The following is an 18062-nucleotide window of genomic DNA, read 5'->3' on the forward strand; positions in this document are numbered from 1 at the left end:
GTGAACATGGGTATGCAAATATGTCTTTGAGATTTCTTATTTCAATTTTTTGAATATATACCCCAAAGTGGGATTGCTGAATCATCTGCAAGTGTTTTTTTTTTTGTCTGTTTGTTTTGTTTATCAGATGGTTTTACTCTGTTGCCAAGGCTGATCTTAAACTCCTGGATTCAAGTGATCCTCCTGCCTTAGCTTCTCAAATAGCTGGGACTATAGGCATAGGCAGTTCTATTTTTAGTTTTTTGTAGAACCAATATACTGTGTTTTTTTTTTTTTTTTTTAACAGTGGCTGCACTGATTTGAATTCCCACCAACAGTGTATAAGGGTTCCAATTTGCTGGACATAGTGACACATACCTGTAATCTCAGCAACTTGAGAGGCTGAGGCAGGATCCCAAATTTGAGGGCAGACTGGGCAACTTAGCAAAGCCATAAGCAAATTAGCCAGATCTTGTCTCAAAACAAAAAATAAAAAGGGCTGAGGATATGGCTCAGTGGTAAAGTGCCTCTGGGTTCAATCTCTAATATCAAAAAATAAATAATAATATAATAACAATAATACTCTATCTCCTTGCCAATACTTGTTATATTCTGTGTTCTGTATTTTGAAAATAGCCATCCTAGCAGGAATGAGGTGATTGATATGTCACTGTGGTTTTGATCAGCTTTTCCCTAATGATTAAGGATGTTAAACACCTTCTTTGTATACTTGGTGGCCATTTGTATGTCTTTGGAGAAATGTCTATCCATTTCCTTTGCTCGTTTTAAATGTAGTTATTTGGAGTTTGATTGTTTGTTTGTTTAATACAGTACTAGGGATTAAACCCAAGAATGTTCTATCTCTGAGCTATATCTCCAGTCCTTTAAAAAAAATTTTTTTTGTTTTGAGACAGGGTCTCACTAAGTTGCCCAGGCTGGCCTCGAACTTGCAATCCTTCTGCCTCAGCCTCCTAAATCATTGGGATTACAGGTGTGCACCACCTCATCTGGCTTATTTTTGTTTGTTTGTTTGCTTGCTATTGAGTTGTAGGAGATTATTAGTCTTTTATCAGATAAATACTGTGCAAATAGTTTATCCCATTCTGTAGAACGTCATTTCACTGTGTTGATTGTTTCCTTTGCTGTGTAGTCGGACATTTGTCTATTTTTTTTCTTTATTGTCTGTGGGTTTTTAAACATACCTTCATTTTATTTATTTATTTATTTATTTTTATATGGTGCTGAGGATCGAACCCAGTGCCTCACATGTGCAAGCAAGAGCTCTACCACTAAGCTACAATCCCAGCCCCTGTGCTTTAAAAAAAAAAAAAAAAAAAAAACAGATCTTTTTAAAAAATATTTTATTAGTTACTAATGGATGGACCTTTATTTTATTTATGTGGTGTGAGACTCAAACCCAGTGTTTCACATATGCTAGGCAAGCACTCTACTACTGAGCCACAACCCCAGCCCCTTTGCCAAGAATTCATTTCAAGACCAATGTCAAGAAATTTTCCCCTTATGTTTTCATTGAGGAGTTTTACAGCTTGGGGTCTTATAGTCAAGTCTTTAATACATTTTGAGTTTATTTTTGAGTACAGTATAATGTAAGGGTGAAAATTAAGTCTTTTTGCCTGTGTATACTCACAAATATGTGGAAATTAAACAACACACATCTAAACAACCAATAGGTCAAAGAAGAAACCAAAAAGGACATTTAAAAAATATGCAACAAATGAAAATGAAACACAGCATATCATAACTCATGGGATGCAAAAGAAGTAGTATAAAGGAAATTTCCAGCAGTAAGTACCTACATTAAAAAAGAAGAAGAGGGCTGAGGCTGGGGCACAGTGGCAGAGCGCTTGCCTAGCATGTGTGAAGCACTGGGGTTGATTCTCAGCACCACATATCAATAAATAAAATAAAGGTCCATTGACAACTAAAAAAGTATTTAAAAAAAAGAAGAATCTCAAATAAATGGCCTTTTAATCCTTGAAGAACTAGAAAAAGAACAATCTATTCCAAATGTAACAGAAGAAAGAAATAATAAGTACCAGAGCCAAAATTAATGGAATAGAAAGTAGAAAAGCAATAGAAAAAAATTAATGAAAGAGTTTCTTAGTTGAATAGATACACAAAGTTGACTAAAAAGAGAGATAATGCCAATAAATACAATTAGAAATAAAAGAGGAGACATTACAACTGAGGCCAGAAATGCAAGTTATAAAAAAATACTATGAAGATTTCTACACCAGTAGAATTCAGTAATCTAGAAGAAATGGATAAATTCTTTGAAACATAAAAACTGCCAACACTAAATCATGAAGAGATAGAAAATCTGGAGACAGGGTTATAGCTCTGTGGTAGAAGTGCCTGCTTAGCAAACATGAGGCCCTGAGTTCAATCCTCAGTACTGCCAAAAAAGTGGAAAATCTGAACAGAATACTAATAAGTAAGGAGATTAGATCAGTAATCAAAACCTCCCAATGAAGAAAAGCTCATGACCAGAGGGCTTCAGTGGCAAATTTTAAAGAAGAATCAATGTCAATCCTTCTCAAACTCTTCCAAAAAATTGAAGAGGGAGAAACACTTTGAAATTCATTTACGAGGCCGGCGTTATCCTCTTACCAAACCCAAAGGCACTATGAAGGGGAAAATAATCACACATCTCTATCTCTGATGAACACAGATAAAAAAGATTTTCAGCAAAATTATAACAAATTGAATTAAACAGTACATTTAAAGGATTATATGCTGGGCTTGGTGGTGCATGCCTGTGAGGATAGTGAGTTCAAAGTCAGCCTCAACAACTTAGTGAGGCTCTAAGCAACTTAGTAAGATCCAGTCTCAAAATAAAAATGTAAAAAGGACTGGGGATGTGGCTCAGAGGTTAAGTGGAAGAAAGAAAGAAGCAAAAAAAAAAAAAAAAAAAAAAGAAAGAAAGAAAGAGAAGGAGAGAAAATAAAAGAAAGATAAACCCATGATCAAGTGGGTTTATCTCTGAGATGCAAGAATGGTTCAACATATGCAAATCAATAAATGTGATAGACCACATTAACAGAATGAAGGATAAATATCACAGGATCATGTCAGAATATGAAAAGAAAATATTTGACATTTTACTCTTTTGTGATAAAATGGTCAACAAATTAGGAATGTGCCACAACATAATAAAGGCCACTTATGACAAGCCCACAGCTAACTTCATATTTAAAAATGAAAAACAGAAAGCCTTTGTCTCTGAGGTGGAACACGGCAATGATGCCCAGTCTCAACATTCTATTTAATATAGTACTAGAAGTCCTAGACAGAACAATTGGGCAAGAAAAATAAATAAAAGTATCTACACTGGAAAGGAGAAAGTAAATTGTCTGTTTTGTAGATATAACATAATCTTATTGTAGAAAACCCTAAAGACTCCTTGACCTTTGAGTGAGAAACTTTGATGTCTATAAAGTCAAAGATTTAGAAATAAGTATTTTTCCCCTCCAACTTACTACTCTGTCTTTATGGCATGTAAGTATAAGAGAGGCTAATCTATCCAAGGTGCCAACATCTGGCTCTAGGCAACCTTGAAATATTTTCTGTGTAAAGTCTGCCTAACTTTCTAAACATCTGCCTTTCTGCTTAATTTAGACAAAGTGAGAAGTCTGAATTTAGTTTCCTTAAATGTTGTGTTTATGTTGTTCCTGAGCAGCTGTTTTTAGCAGAGTAGCTAAAAAATAAACTTTGGAATTCTATGGAGCTGGTGAGAATCCCAACCTAGCTGTGTAACTCTGGACAATTTACCTAACTTCTCTGAGTCATCTTGGTTTCTTCACCTGTAAAATGCACATCATCATGCTTATAAGACTATGGTGAAAATTAAGTGAGGTAATGCACAGAGAACACATTACATGGTGCCAAGTAGCTCTCAAAAATATTATTGTAATATTTATTTCTAAGGCTAATACTAGAACTCAGCTTTTTTTTTTTTTTTTTTTTAACTTCACACCCTCCCTTTCTCACCACCAGCAACATTGCGAACAATGTTGTATATATCATTTTAGGGTTTTATTTGCAGATTTTTTATAAAAATAAAATGATTTTGTTCTGTAATCTGCTGGGGTTTTTTAGTAAATTAATTATGATGGGTATTTTTGCACACTGATAGATTCTTCCTCAACATCATTTTAATGGCTATGTACCTTAATCATTTTTACTTAATGCTCAATTGTTGGGGACTAGAATGTTTCTAGTTTTTGCCATTATAAATCATACTGTGATGAGTATCTTTAACCACAAATCTTGGGGTCATTCTTAGAATTACTGGCTCAAGAGAAGATTTCACTGATTTATGATGTTCATTGGATGGTCCTTTCTCTTGTCTAAGGATGGGTGCTACCCAAACAATCAGGCCTAGTCATTTGGAAGGAAAGCCACAAAGGTACGAGTTAGCACTTGAGAGGCATTGACACTTTCCTCAGTGTTCGGCTCCCAAGGAGATGACTCCCCTCCTGCTTGCAGCTGGTGCATCCTGGGTGATTGAAAGCTCCCAAATCATCCCTCCTCTTACACTGCATCTCTTGATTGGGCTTTCTTGACAGTGTAGAGAAGGGCATCTTCTGGGACCCTGGACTTTGTCCTCTTGGAATGTAGATTCTCTGTCTCCCTCCTTACCCTTGTCACTTTGTGGTCTGTGAGTTTCTGGACAGGAAGGAAAGGATGAGCTAGGTAAGCTCCTTTAAGATTAACTGTACCGGGGCTGGGCTGGGCCTCAGCGGTAGGGCACTTGCCTGGCATGGGTGAGGCACTGGGTTTGATTCTCAGCACCACATATAAATAAATAAAATAAAGGTCTAGGGGCTGGGGTTGTGGCTCAGTGGTAGAGTGCTCGCCTAGCAAGCATGAAGCACTGGGTTCGATCCTCAGCACCACATAAAAATAAAATAAAGGTATTGTGTCCACCCACAACTATATATATATAAAGGTCTATTAACAATTAAAATATATTTTTTAAAAAAGATAACTGTACCCTTATCCACATTGTTCAATTTCAATTTTCAATTTTGAAACTAAGGGCATTCTTAAAAGACTGGGGTAAAGGGAGGTGCTGGCATGGAAGAAGAGCAGAGAAAAAGCATTACTTGGTTTTCTTCTCATTTGTGTTGTATGTTGGGATGGAGGTGGAAGAAGGATTAACATACAGAGAAGAAGACTCTGAAGAAATTTATTCTGAAAAGTACAATATAGCCACCCCAATCTTCTCTGATTGCCATCTGGGAAATGGCCATTGGACCCCTACCTCAGGAAAAGCAGAGCAACTCAGCTAAAGTCTTTCTCTCTGTTCACTCCAGGGCTGGCTGTCCTATCTTTTCAGATGCCATGGAAGAGCTAGAGGACCCACAACCTGAGGATATGCAAACTGTACCCCAACCTGAGACCCTATCACTGACCCCTGCCCCCCAAACTTATCTGCATTTATCCAAAATGGGTACCCTGGTTGTTCTTGCAGGCTCATGGCTGGAAGGCATTGTGTCTCCATTCTTTTCCACTTTGGGCTCCCAAAGACCATGATTCATTGGGGGATTGCTAATCAATGATCCTATAAAAGGGGCCATCTCATACCACCTAAGCCTCCTCATTTGTTGCTGTTGTTCTATTTTTTCCTTTTCTAGCTCCTTCTGCTCCAGTGATAAATCCACAGGCCCCCAACTCAGCTACAGGTTCCTCGGTCCGGGTGTGCTGGAGCTTATACTCTGATGACACTGTGGAGAGCTATCAGCTATCCTACCGGCCAGTGCAAGACAGCTCACTTGGAAAGGACCAAGCAGGTGAGGCTCTACCAGGAATATGCTCACATCCATGGGAATGGTTCAGGCCCCTCAGAGGACCAGACACTGCCTTCTTGGCAGCTGGGATGGTGAAGAAGAGAGGAGTCTGAATGTGGAGCATCTGGGAATGCCCAGAGTATGGCAGAAAGGGCTAGAAAGGGCTAGAAAGGCAAGCTGGGGCCTGACTAAAGAAGACCATAAAGCCATGGGGTCAGAGTTGTCCTTGGGATCAATCTGTGTCCGCTTTGGGTGCAGGAAAGGCTAGTGATGCCCCTTGTTAAGGATAACCAGCTGGGCTGAATTCTAGCATGTCCTGGCAGGTAAAAGTTAAGACTGGCTCTTCCCATAGTAATCCTGTGCTACAGGAGAAACTGGAGGATCCATTTGCAGATTTCATGTAGAGTGAGGGAATCTCTACAAACTATAAGGAATGCTGCTGTCAGATCTACACCTCAGATTGAGACAGCTCCTGGGAATGGCCACCTACCTCCCCTGCTGGCAGCTCTTGGTCCATCTTTTACCCAGGGAAATGGCTGGTATGGGTTTAGGGCTGGAGTAGTCTATCCCTCAATAATTTATAAACTATTCTCCTGTTTAGCAGTATTAGTCAAATTTCCATAACTGTAACAAAAATGCCTGAAGTAAATCAACTTTAAAGGAGGAAAGGTTTATTTGGCTCAGGATTTTTGAAGTTTCAGTCCATGGTCACTTGGTTCCATTGCTTTTGATCCTATGGTGGTAGTTTATTATGGTAGCAGTCCTCACCTTGTCCTCACCTCATGGTAGCTAGGGAGCCCAGAGAGACAGGAAGGAGTTGTGGTCCCAATATCCCCTTCAAGGGCACACCCTCAATGACCTAACTTCCTTCCACTAGGCACTACCTACTAAAGGTTCTACCACCTCTCAATAGCTCCATGGGCTAGGGACCAAGCCTTCAACACACGGGCGTTCAAGGGACACTTATCTAAACCATAGCAAAAAGAAGAATCAGACTGCCCAAAAGACCCCACTAAGTATCTGAAGGAATCAGAGGATCAGGTCTGGCCCAACAGGACCTGTCCTGTGCACCTGGGGTTCTAATGAGATTGCTAGAAGAAAATTTAGGATCTCCATTTTGTGTATGAGGATGCTGAGACCTAGAGAGAAATGAGCTGTTTGTGTGGACCCAGGGAGTTTGGCAGAACCAGGGTGAGAACAGGTTTGAAGGCTCCCTGCCTACTATACCAGGCCATGCAAGTGGAGAGCTCTGAATTCCAGAAGGTGAGGATGATATTTCTATCCAGGGACCAGGAAGGAAGTGAAATGCTTGAGAAAAGAGTAAGTTTATGTGATGATGAGAGAGGAGGAGGGTGGATTATATGAACAAGAGAACTTTAAGGGAAAGGAAAAGGGGGGATGGGGATCAAGAAGTCAAACCTGCACACCTGTAATCCCACCAGCTCTGGAGGCAGAGGGAGGATCACAAGTTCAAAGCCAGCCTCAGCAATTTAGCAAGGTGATAAGCAACTCAGTGAGACCCTGTCTCTAATAAAATACAAAATAGGGCTAGGGATATGGCTCAGTGGTCGAGTATCCCTGAGTTCAATCTCTTGTACCACCCCCCCCAAACAAAAAAAAAAGAAAAAAAAGGAAGTCAAACCTGAATAATCACAGCTTTTGCTACAAACTAACCATGCTAGCACCCTCTGCCGACATGCAGAGGCCATTGTGTGGGGGCTATGTCGTGGAAATTTTTTGAAGGTCTTTTAAATGGACCCTGCTATCATAAAAAAACTGGTATCAAATGGTGGATTTGATCCCTGCCTTGCAGGTTTCTGAGGAGGAATGGAGTTGTTATCATTTCATTTTTGCTACATAATAATACACCCCCCTACCCTGCAACCTAGTGGCTTCAAATAAAAAAACATTTATGATTTCCTATAACTCTATGGGTTGACTGGACAACTCTGGTCTGAGCCACCTTGAGTAGGACTGGATTGTCTAGGGTGACCTCACTAATCTAGTGCCTCAGCTGGGATGGCTGCAATGACTTGGGTGCTAGGGCTGTTCCATGTTGTCTCACAACCTCCAAGAGATGGGCTTGGACTTGTTCCCATGTAGTGGAAGCATTCCTAGCAGCCCCTGTGCACTGGCACTTCCCAAGCCTCTGTTTATATCATATTTGTCATTGCCTTATCATCGAAAGCAAGTCAAATAGGTAAGTCCAGTTTTAAATAATAGCAAGAAAGAACCTCTTAAAAGGAGGAACAACAAAGTCACATTGCAGAGAGCCATCCATATAAGGATGGGTGTAATTTGCAGCCAGTTTTATAATCTACTACAGTGGAATTCAGCACAATGAACTTGGAGCCACTTGGCCTATTAAAGGTTGAATTCTTTTTCCCCCCACAGAGTTTACAGTGACCATCAAAGAAACATATTGCTCAGTGGCAAACCTTGAACCAAATACCCAGTATGAATTTTGGGTCATTGCTCAGAACAGAGCTGGCCCCAGTCCTTCCAGCGAGCGTGCAGTATACATGACAGGTAATGAGGACCACTTATTTTCTATAGCAGGGTACACCAGGGTACAGGTTTCTATAGGTAATAGGGCTCTTGATTTCATTTGAAATGACAGAAAGGGCTGTGTGATTTTTATGTGTGTGTGGTTTTATTTAATACACCAAATCTATGTGCCTGATACAGCAGAAACATTTTCTTATGGCTGATCTCAAAAAATGTTATACTTTTGGCCACACTGACATTTGAGCATCGAGATATCCTCTGCTCCAAGAATATCAACAGGGATTCCCTGGCGCTGTGTGTGTGAGTGTGTGTGTGTGTGTGTGTTGCTGAGGATGGATCCCAGGGTCTCATGCATGCTAGGCAAGTGCTCTACCACTGAGCTACATACCCAACCCCTTCTTGGTACTTTTTACTGCATTGTATCTTTTCTGTGGGAGGAAGAGGGTGGTTAAGATATTTGTCCACGGCTCTGAACAAAATGACTAGAAATGAACATAATGGTTTTTCATCTCTTTTTTCTCCTACATTTAGCCCCATCTCCTCCCATTATAAAAAGCAAAGAGATAAGGAGCTGTGAAGAGGCTGCATTCATTTGCTGGGAGTCTGGGAATCTGAATCCTGTGGACTCATACACAGTGGAGCTGACCCAAGCAGAAACACCAGAAGCCTTGGGAGTAACTGAGTGAGTTATGAGGGCATTTGTTGGGCTACTTAGAAAGTGTGTAGAGTCTGGAGAGAAGTTCAGAATTTGTGACACATAGGAATTTTAATTTTAGATTGCTTGGTTTTCATGAGAAGTAGCTGAAATACTATTATTGAAAGTGAATGATGACCAAGTAAGTAAATAAATGGATAAATCTCATGTTTACTCCCCCCTCCCATTCCCAGTATGGTTTCCCATTCATTCATTTCAACAAATATGGAGAGCCTAGGTGGTACCAGGTCCTGGGGAGGGGAGACACTGGGAATCTAGAAAGACCACTCCCTGCCCTTATATTAGTCAAACTGAAGAAACAAACAATACCTTGAAAACACCCATGTGTAAAATACTCAGTGCTCTGAAGCACTCAAATGCTAGGAAGAAAAATGAAATGTAATTAATTAGATAATGGAGGTGGATATGGAAACCACCTTTGGATAGAGTAGAATTTAAACTGAGAGCAGGACAGATGGGAGGGACTGAGCTGGAGAGTAGTTGACACCTGGCTTCTCCATCCTTGGACAGGAGCTACCTGACACAGGCCCCAGGGCAGGAGTGAGCTGGAAATGCTAGAGGAACTAAGAAGCCATCTGTCTGGAATTCAGGGAGGAGAGTGAGAGGGGAATGAGGAAAGACCAGGTATTGCAGTTCAATATACAAAGAATATTGTCTATTGTAGAGGGTTGTCTGGAGGCTCATGTTCACCCAGCTTTTCAGAGCAAAATCATTCGCAAGTAGATGAGGCCTGGACTCCATGACCATCAGGGTCTACAGATCTGATAAGTCAGCTGTGTACAGCAGAGGAAACATAGATGTTCCATTGTCTTGCTACCAGGAGTCCAGAACCTTGTAGAAAGGGAACAAACCCACTAGGCAGGACAGCACCAGCCACTGCATGTAGGACAGCCTGTTGTGAAGCATAGGGGTGCATGGAGCTGGACCTGGAGAAATGGTGGAGGAGTTTGGAGTCAGCTGTAAGGGAAGCAGATTCTTCTGTGCTAAATGCTGGCCTTGGAACCTGACCATTTATACCATCTAGCTCTTCCAGGTGAAGTCTGTGTCCATAGCCCCATTAAGGCTAACCTTGGTTTTCTACTCCTATAGATACTCAGAAATCAGGCAGGGTGGTAGAGGTGTCCACTGCTTCTGGTCACTCTAGTGGTTTAAGTTTTCCTTTGCAGTTTGTGCTGATACCTTCAGAGCACCAGACACCTGGGACAAACCTTTAATGATGGGGCACTCAGAGGGCTTGTCAGTGGCCTGAGTGATCTGGGTGGTGTTTACTCTCCCAGTACAAATACAGCTTTGACCTCCCATTGTGGAAGGAAAGGCAAAACTCCTTCACAGGCTTTGGACCCTTTTGCCTCTCCAGCTCATCCCACACTGGCTCCTCCTCCCTCTTCAGCTCTAGTCACATAGGTCATATTTTAGTTCCTCTTACTTTCCTTGCTCCTCCATGCCATGTGACCTTTCCATATGCTTTGCCTTCCATGTAGAAGACTTTTCTATCCCCCTTTTCTCCAGTTATTTCCTAGTCATTCTTTGGAACTCAACTTCCTCCCCTAGATACTCTACAGCACACTGTGGACTTGTCAAGGTTACCATAGTAATTGCTTGAGGAACACCTTTCTTCCCATCTAGACTGCAAGCTCTAGGAAGGCAGGCATTGCATTTGGTTTTCCCCCAGGCTTCCCTATACAGTATCTAGAACCTAAGGTGCTTAGTTAATATCTACTGAAAGAATAAGCAAAAGTGCCTCTTTGGCCTGAAGCTGCATTCTCCAAGATGGTGTGAACATCCTGGCCCTGTATGGATGAGAGTGTTATATCTGTAGATGAGCATAACTCTGAAGATTTCTCTTGCCCACTGGCCTGAAATGGGGTTAAAACCACAGGAATACAGACAGTGGCAATTGTGAGCTTATATTATTGAATAATACAATAGTAATGAATTGGATTATTCCCAATGGGCAGCTTTCCTCCAAGAGCGTGGGTATCAAGGTGGACTTCAGTGGACCCTTTGGTTCTGATCAGTCATTTGTTCATAGACACATACTGAGAACTTTCTTTGGGCCCAGCATGGTACTGCAGTTAATAGTACTCAGTCACTGCCCTCAAGAGAGGTCATGATCCTAATAGCCAGATGGAGATATGCTGGATTTTACTACATGAATGATCCATGATGCTGCATTTACCAAGCCTGGTGCTGGGTGCCTGGGAGACTTGGGTAAGGAGTTTGGAAGGGAAACAGCAACAGACACAAGTAAGAAAGTGGACCACAGGTTTTCTAAGGGCAACTGAGGAGGAGCCAATACTTTATACTGCTGCAGGTCAAAAGATGGTGAAAACAAGAGTGTTTTTAAAATCCCTGTTTTGAAAGGGACATGTGGCACTTGGGCCTGGATGCCCTGACCTCATGCTGACTGCATCTCTGCTTCTTTGCCCAGGTCTGTTGTGGGCATCCCAACCTGTGAGTCCCTGATACAGCTACAGCCCAGGCAGTGCTATATCATCTACGTGAGAGCCCTCAATGTTGGGGGTCCCAGCGCCAGGAGTGAGCCTGCTACAGTCCACACCACAGGTCTGTGCCCTGGCCCACACACTCTGTGACCCAAGGTGGCCACTTCTTGGCACACTCAGTGCTGCTATGACTTAAAAAAAATACAGATGAATATAGGTAGATATGAACACATGGCAAGTCAGGCCTGGAAGGAGCTCATGGGCAATCAAAGCCCTCTATTCTCATTTAACAGATGAAAGACTGAAGGCCCAAGACACTATTTTGTGGCCGAGTGAGCATTAGAACTCAGGGTTTTCCCTTTTTTTTTTTTTTTTGTAGTTGTAGATGGACAGCATGCCTTTATTTTATTTGTTTTCTTTGCTGAGGATCGAACCCAGTGCCTCACTTATGCTAGGCAAGTACTCTGCAACTGAGCCACAATCCCAGCCCAGAACTCAAGGCTTTTTTTTTCAGGCCCAAGTTGGACTAGAGGCTTGTCCCACTGGATCTGGGTGGCTCAAGCACATCATATATCTTATACAAATTGAATAACTCCCTTGAGACCAGGTCTTTATGGAATTACCAAAAGTTACTGGCCTCTGCTTACCTCCCTGTTCCTGCTTTGGGTCCAAGCCATCTCCCTAGCTCAAGACCAACTTAAAAGTCAGTTGTCCAGCCTTCTCTTTGGCCCTAGGGGATACTCATATTCCTTCTCATTTGCCATTATTCTATCAGAGAACCGTCACATCTCACATCCAAGTCTTGAGTTAGCAGAGACCTCACTAGAAATACCCACACATCTCCTATTATCCTGGCTCTGCTCTCTGAGATTTGCCAAGGTACACAGAAGCCAGGCGGGTCTCCCCACACCTTAGAGCAGAACCAGCCAAGCCAGCTGAGTGAGTGATTTACAGGTAAGCAGCAGAAGCAGGGAGCCTGGCTCCGGGTCAGGGACATTTCCTTAACTAGGATATTTCACTGAGACACATTGTGTTATTTTGTCCTCATTACCAATGCTAGGAGGAGAGGTCTTGCAATTAACCCCCATTTATATTCCTTCCACACAGATGGGAAAAACAAGTTCAAGGGCCACCTAAGGACACAGAGCTGGAAAAGATTACTGCTAGCATTAGGATTTGGGTTTTTCTTTCATCTAGTGCTGGGCCTTCCTTCAGTTGCCTAGTGCTTCAAATTCTTGAGCCAATCTGGTATTTTGAAATACCAAATTCTGTTTCAATAAGAGAATGGAGAGCAAAAGTACAGCCAGCTCAATTATTCAGTAATCTCTGATTTGTTTAAATAATTTTTTAGCATGCACACTATTTTTTTTAAAGAGAGAGAGAGTTTTTTTAATATTTATTTTTTTTTAGTTCTTGGCGGACACAACATCTTTGTTTTTGTATGTGGTGCTGAGGATCGAACCCAGGCCGCACGCATGCCAGGCAAGCATGCTACCGCTTGAGCCACATCCCCAGCCCCATAGCATGCACACTATTAATGGAAAACTAAAATAAATATGAATCAGGGCTGGGGTTGTGGCTCAGTGGTAGAGCACTTGCCTAGCACGGGTGAGGCACTGGGTTCAATCCTCAGAAACACATTCAAATAAAGATATAGTGTCCATCTACAACAAAAAAATATTTTAAAAAATGAATATGAATCAGCAAAAAACACATATACATACATTTGTATACATTATATATATATATATATATATATATATATATATATATATATATATATATATATACACATTCATACATAAATGTTCATATGTATGTTTGGGACCAGAAATCAGCCAATAAGGGCCACACATTGTTAGTTGTGAGGTAGAAACACGGCTCCCCCACCAGTCAGCTCAGATAGTAAATGAAGTTCCCAATAGCATCAGATTGTGGGAAATAATCGTGAACAGTTTGGTGGTGATGCTTGAACTCATCTGAGACAATTAGAAATGACAAAATGGGACCTTAGAAAAGCTTGACTAAGGGACAGTAATGGCAAATGAGTTGCTATGTTCCTAAAATAACGGGGGTTTTTAATACTGATAATTTTTAATTAGATCTATTTTGAACCACTTTTTGATGAGCTTTCTTTTCATCATGACTTGGGGATGAATGATCTCCTGCCCTAATTGCAAAGTGAAACTTTGATTTTGCTAACCTTTGTCAAGTGGATTATTATAAATTGCCTCAAGGCTTGGCACGTAGCACACACCTCTAACTACATAGAGGCTGAGGCAATAAGATTGCAAATTTGAGGCCAATTTCTGCAACTTAGTGGGACCCTGTCTCAAAATAAAATTTAAAAAGGGCTAGGGGGATGTAGCTCAGTGGTAAAGCACCCCTAGGTTCACTCTCTGGAATGGCAAAGGGGGGTCATTCCTTCAATTTCTGTTTCTCTTGGTAAAAAAGCTGGAAATTCTTATCCAAGTGCAGGCGTTTACAGCTTACAAATTAAGAGCACAGCCTCTAGAATCAAGTATGGGGTTCAAATCTGTGGTCTATCATGTGCCAGCTGATTTCCTAACTACCTGTGCCTCAGTATCTTCATCTACAAAATAGAACTAGTAACACCTGTTTCTAAGAGTAATCATGAGGACTGAAAGAAGTGAGTCTTGCAAACTGCTTAGGGCTGTGCTAAGCACGCAAGAACTACCCCATACACGGTAAATGTCATCCTGAACTCATAGGATGGCTATAACTGCAAAGAGCAGGCTTAAGCGGATCCCACACGAAGCTAATCCTACCATGCTGTGGAGTAAAATGACTGGCTTCAGGGGATGGGGGGGTGGAGGAGGCGCCAGGAGGGGAATCATCTGGGTTCAGGTATTCCCTTCTTCCACAGGAAGCTACTTTCACCTGAACAAGAACACCTGCCATTCCTGGTTGACCATTTCTAAAGATGGGTTTACAGTGGTGCGAAGTGAAAGGAAAATCCTTACAAGAGAGCTGCTACCCAGCAAGACCCAGTTTACCAGGTACTTTATTGACTGAAATTCCCTAATGACACTGTTATTCAGGGAGAACTGGATTATGTTAAACAGATGCAGCCTAGAAAGAGGAAAAGAAATGAGTGAAGAGGTAGGAGCCTGGTGGAGGGAGATGAGGAGATGATACGGGCAGTTGAGGCCTGGGCTGAGATCATGACACCAAGAGATGTGAGTTAGGCTGTTAGACTGTGCAAGAGCACAAACACCACTATTGTCTCCTACTAACTAGTCCAGTGTGCTTCCTCCTACACTGTGGTACCAAAATTCCTATAGGATATTGGGCGATGGAATGGCCGGCCCTAAAGCTCATCATTGAGCTTGTATGTGACCTGAATGACGGGTTTCACCAAAGACGCTGGTTGGCTATCGAGTTCTCTAGCTACATCCAGAGCTTAGTACTCGATGTTGAAGTTACTTATTTATACCATCCTCCTTCCCAAAGATGCATAAAAAGGGCAAATAGAGATAGAAACATTAAAGCAACAGGAGAATAAGAACACAGATTGGTTAAATTCAAAGGTTAATTCAGTTTCCATTAAACATGGCCTCTCAAGCCGGTGTTGGTGGCACATGCCTATAACAGCAACTTGGAAGGCTAAGGCAGGAAGATCCCAAGTTCAAGGTAGGAGCCTGGTGGGATGAAGATGAGGAGATGATATGGGCAGTTGAGGCCTGGGCTGAGATCATGGCACCGAGATGTGAGTTAGGCTGTCAGGCTGTGCAAGAGCAACATAGTGGGACCTTGTCTCAAACTAACATGAAAAAGTTTGGGAATGTAGGTCAGTGGCAGAGAGCTTGCCTAGCATGTACAAGACCCTGGATTTGATCCCCAGAACCAAACACAATTAAGTTGAAGGTTACCTTATCCACCTTGTAGGAGTGTATCAAGGATCCAGTAAGCCATTGTTCAGTAAGACATTTGTTGCTGAGGTTGTTGGACTTGGGAGAGAGGCCTGTCTGGGCCCAGATCTAACTCAGATTTTCCTTTGGAAATAATGATGTGATCTGACTTTTTATAGAACATATCATAACTCTGACCTTTGTCAGTATAAATCTCAGTGGAACTTTGGAGGTAGAGTTTGAGGATTTGTGAGGGATGCTTGCTATGTTGCAATTCTTGGGGCAGCCTCTGAATTCTTATCTTCTCCCTGGAGTCATCCATAACATAGGATTACCTCAGACCCCCTTCATGTTTGTTTGGTACCATAAGCAAGTGCTGGCCAATGAACTTCAAGCGTATCATTCCCTTGGCTGCATTCTCTTGAGTTTTTTTTTTTTTTAATTTTTAATATTTATTTTTAGTTTTCAGCAGACACAACATCTTTGTATATGGTGCTGAGGATTGAACCCGGGCTGCACGCATGCCAGGCGAGCGCGCTACTGCTTGAGCCACATCCCCAGCCCTCTCTTGAGTTTTAAACCCTTTTTTAAGTGAACAAATGAATCTAACCTTTATTACTAGAAAAACCCCAATTTTAAGAGCAAGCAGAACCTATTCTGTGGGTTGTCTTCTCCTCTCCCATCATCAAACAGTGTATGTTTCTCTTAGAACCTTTAGCATCAGCCACTGAGCTTTCACAGCTTTACAAGTGATGTGTCAAGCACCTACATCCACATTCACAGACTACCTGCTTACTGACACCAGCAGATGGTGTCACTCATCTGCACAGTCAGGCTTGGGACACCCTCAAATCAGACATGCTTCCACTTTCTAAAACCAGGTGTGTTGCTGTCATGGGAAATCTAATTCCAGTCCGAGGGCGCCACTACTGGGAGGTGGAGGTGGATGAGTGTTTGGACTACACAGTGGGTGTGGCTTTTGAAGATGTCCCTAAGCAGGAAGACCTGGGAGCAAACTGCTACTCCTGGTGCATGAGGCACACATTTGCATCATCAAGGTAAAGTAAAAGCTGAATACTGGAGATTAAAAGTTGAATTTCGGTGAGAGGTTTTCACTAACAATAATTAAGGCCCACATTATGTTTTATAAAATATTCCCACCTGGGAGTTGTTGTCATCCACTTTTCTTAAGTCCAAATGAGAGGATAGCAAGCAACTTGTCTCCAAAAATAACATAAATAAAATTCATAGAGAACTCATTTAGGTGCCAATACTGTTCTATCCTCTTACATGCATTATCTTTACTTTTCACAATTTTATTACCCCATTTTAAAAATAAGGCTGCACCTCATAGGTGTTAGATAAGTCTACCCAATAGATTGAGCTTGAATTCAAACCCAGGCAGTCTGGCTTCACCAACTGAATTCTTAACCAACTAAGTGATTGCTTTTTCATTTATGTTCAGCATCAGTGTTAAGTGGCTGCAGTCTGATTTGAAGCCCCAATTCCATCTTTTTAAGTAAATGTAAGAGGCTTAGTGACTACAGCTTCTGCAGCTGAGCTGTCTTTACATGTGGAATAGTTCAGTGTTGCTGGAAGAAAACTCCGAAAGAATGCAGGCCAATAGACAAAACTTTAGTCTTAAAGGGCTATGTTACAACCTTCGTTACTTCAAAAATTGAACACACACACACATACACACGCACACACACAAAAAAACCCCACAACAAAACCCCACATTGCTTTCCCAGCACCTCTTATAATATGGAGCCTTGGACCCGCCTTGGCTTGATGAATCCTAATGTTCATCCAGTGTTCTCTGCTACTCTCTATCGTGGTTATTTAAAACCTTATTGTCATGCCCAAGCATAAATGGCAAGGCTAGCTTTCCCCCATAAGAGATTTAGATTATACTGGACTCTACTGAACTTCAGAATAAGTTTGGGGCATGTTTTTGTCAGCTCTTTTGCCCATGACCAAAAGACCTGACAAGAACAATTTTAGAAGAGGAAAAGTTTATTTGGGACTTATGGTTTCAGAGGTCTGTCCTAGACAGCCAACTCTCCATTGCTCTGGGCCCAAAACAAGGCACCATCAAGGTGGAAGTGTGTGGTGAAGGAAGGCAACTCAGGACATGGTCATCAGGAAGCAGAGAGAGTTGTGCTCTCCAGGAACAAAATAGATACCGCAAAATTAAGCCCCCAATGCCCCCACCTCCTACCTGCTTACAGTGACCACCCAGTTAATCCCTAGCAGGAGATGAATGCACTGATTAGGTCTAAGCTCTCATAAATAAATAATTTTACTTCTATACTTTCTTGCATTGTATTACACATGAGCTTTTGGGGGACATCTCCTATCTAAACCACAACCGGGAGGCAAGAATTACTATGTACTAAGCCAGATATGGGGATTCTGCCTAAAGTAAGAATAAAATTCAAAGTCTCGTTTCAGAAAGGTAAGAACAAGGTCAGCTGGGTTTGGTGGCAAACACACCTGTAATCTCAACTACCGGGAAGGCTGAGACAGGAGGATCATGAGTTCCGGGCCTACTTGAGCAATTTAGCAAGACTGTCTCAAAACAAAATTTCAAAAGGTTAGGGGTGTAGTTCAGTGGCAGAGCCACTTGCCCAGCATGTGCAAAGCCTTGGGTTCAATCTCCACTATGGGAGGTGGGGACAAGGGGCAGAGTGAAATGGAAGAAGTATAAAAGAAACAGGAGTCTGTGTGT

The 18062-nt window shown here is 41.8% G+C and overlaps 1 protein-coding gene across 1 annotated transcript in view; it reads left to right on the top strand.

Moving 5' to 3' along the window:
• The window catches only part of Fsd2 (fibronectin type III and SPRY domain containing 2), a 29185-nt gene that overhangs the window by 8028 nt on the left and 3095 nt on the right, over positions 1-18062 (top strand). The window contains exons 6-11 of the mRNA XM_027921425.2: positions 5640-5795; positions 8187-8321; positions 8832-8982; positions 11447-11580; positions 14347-14479; positions 16213-16389. Coding sequence (XP_027777226.1) covers positions 5640-5795; positions 8187-8321; positions 8832-8982; positions 11447-11580; positions 14347-14479; positions 16213-16389 — 886 coding nt within the window. The remainder of the gene's footprint in view (positions 1-5639; positions 5796-8186; positions 8322-8831; positions 8983-11446; positions 11581-14346; positions 14480-16212; positions 16390-18062) is intronic.

The sequence above is a fragment of the Marmota flaviventris genome, chromosome 2 (genome assembly GCF_047511675.1).
Source record: "Marmota flaviventris isolate mMarFla1 chromosome 2, mMarFla1.hap1, whole genome shotgun sequence".
Classification (NCBI taxonomy): Eukaryota; Metazoa; Chordata; class Mammalia; order Rodentia; family Sciuridae; genus Marmota; species Marmota flaviventris.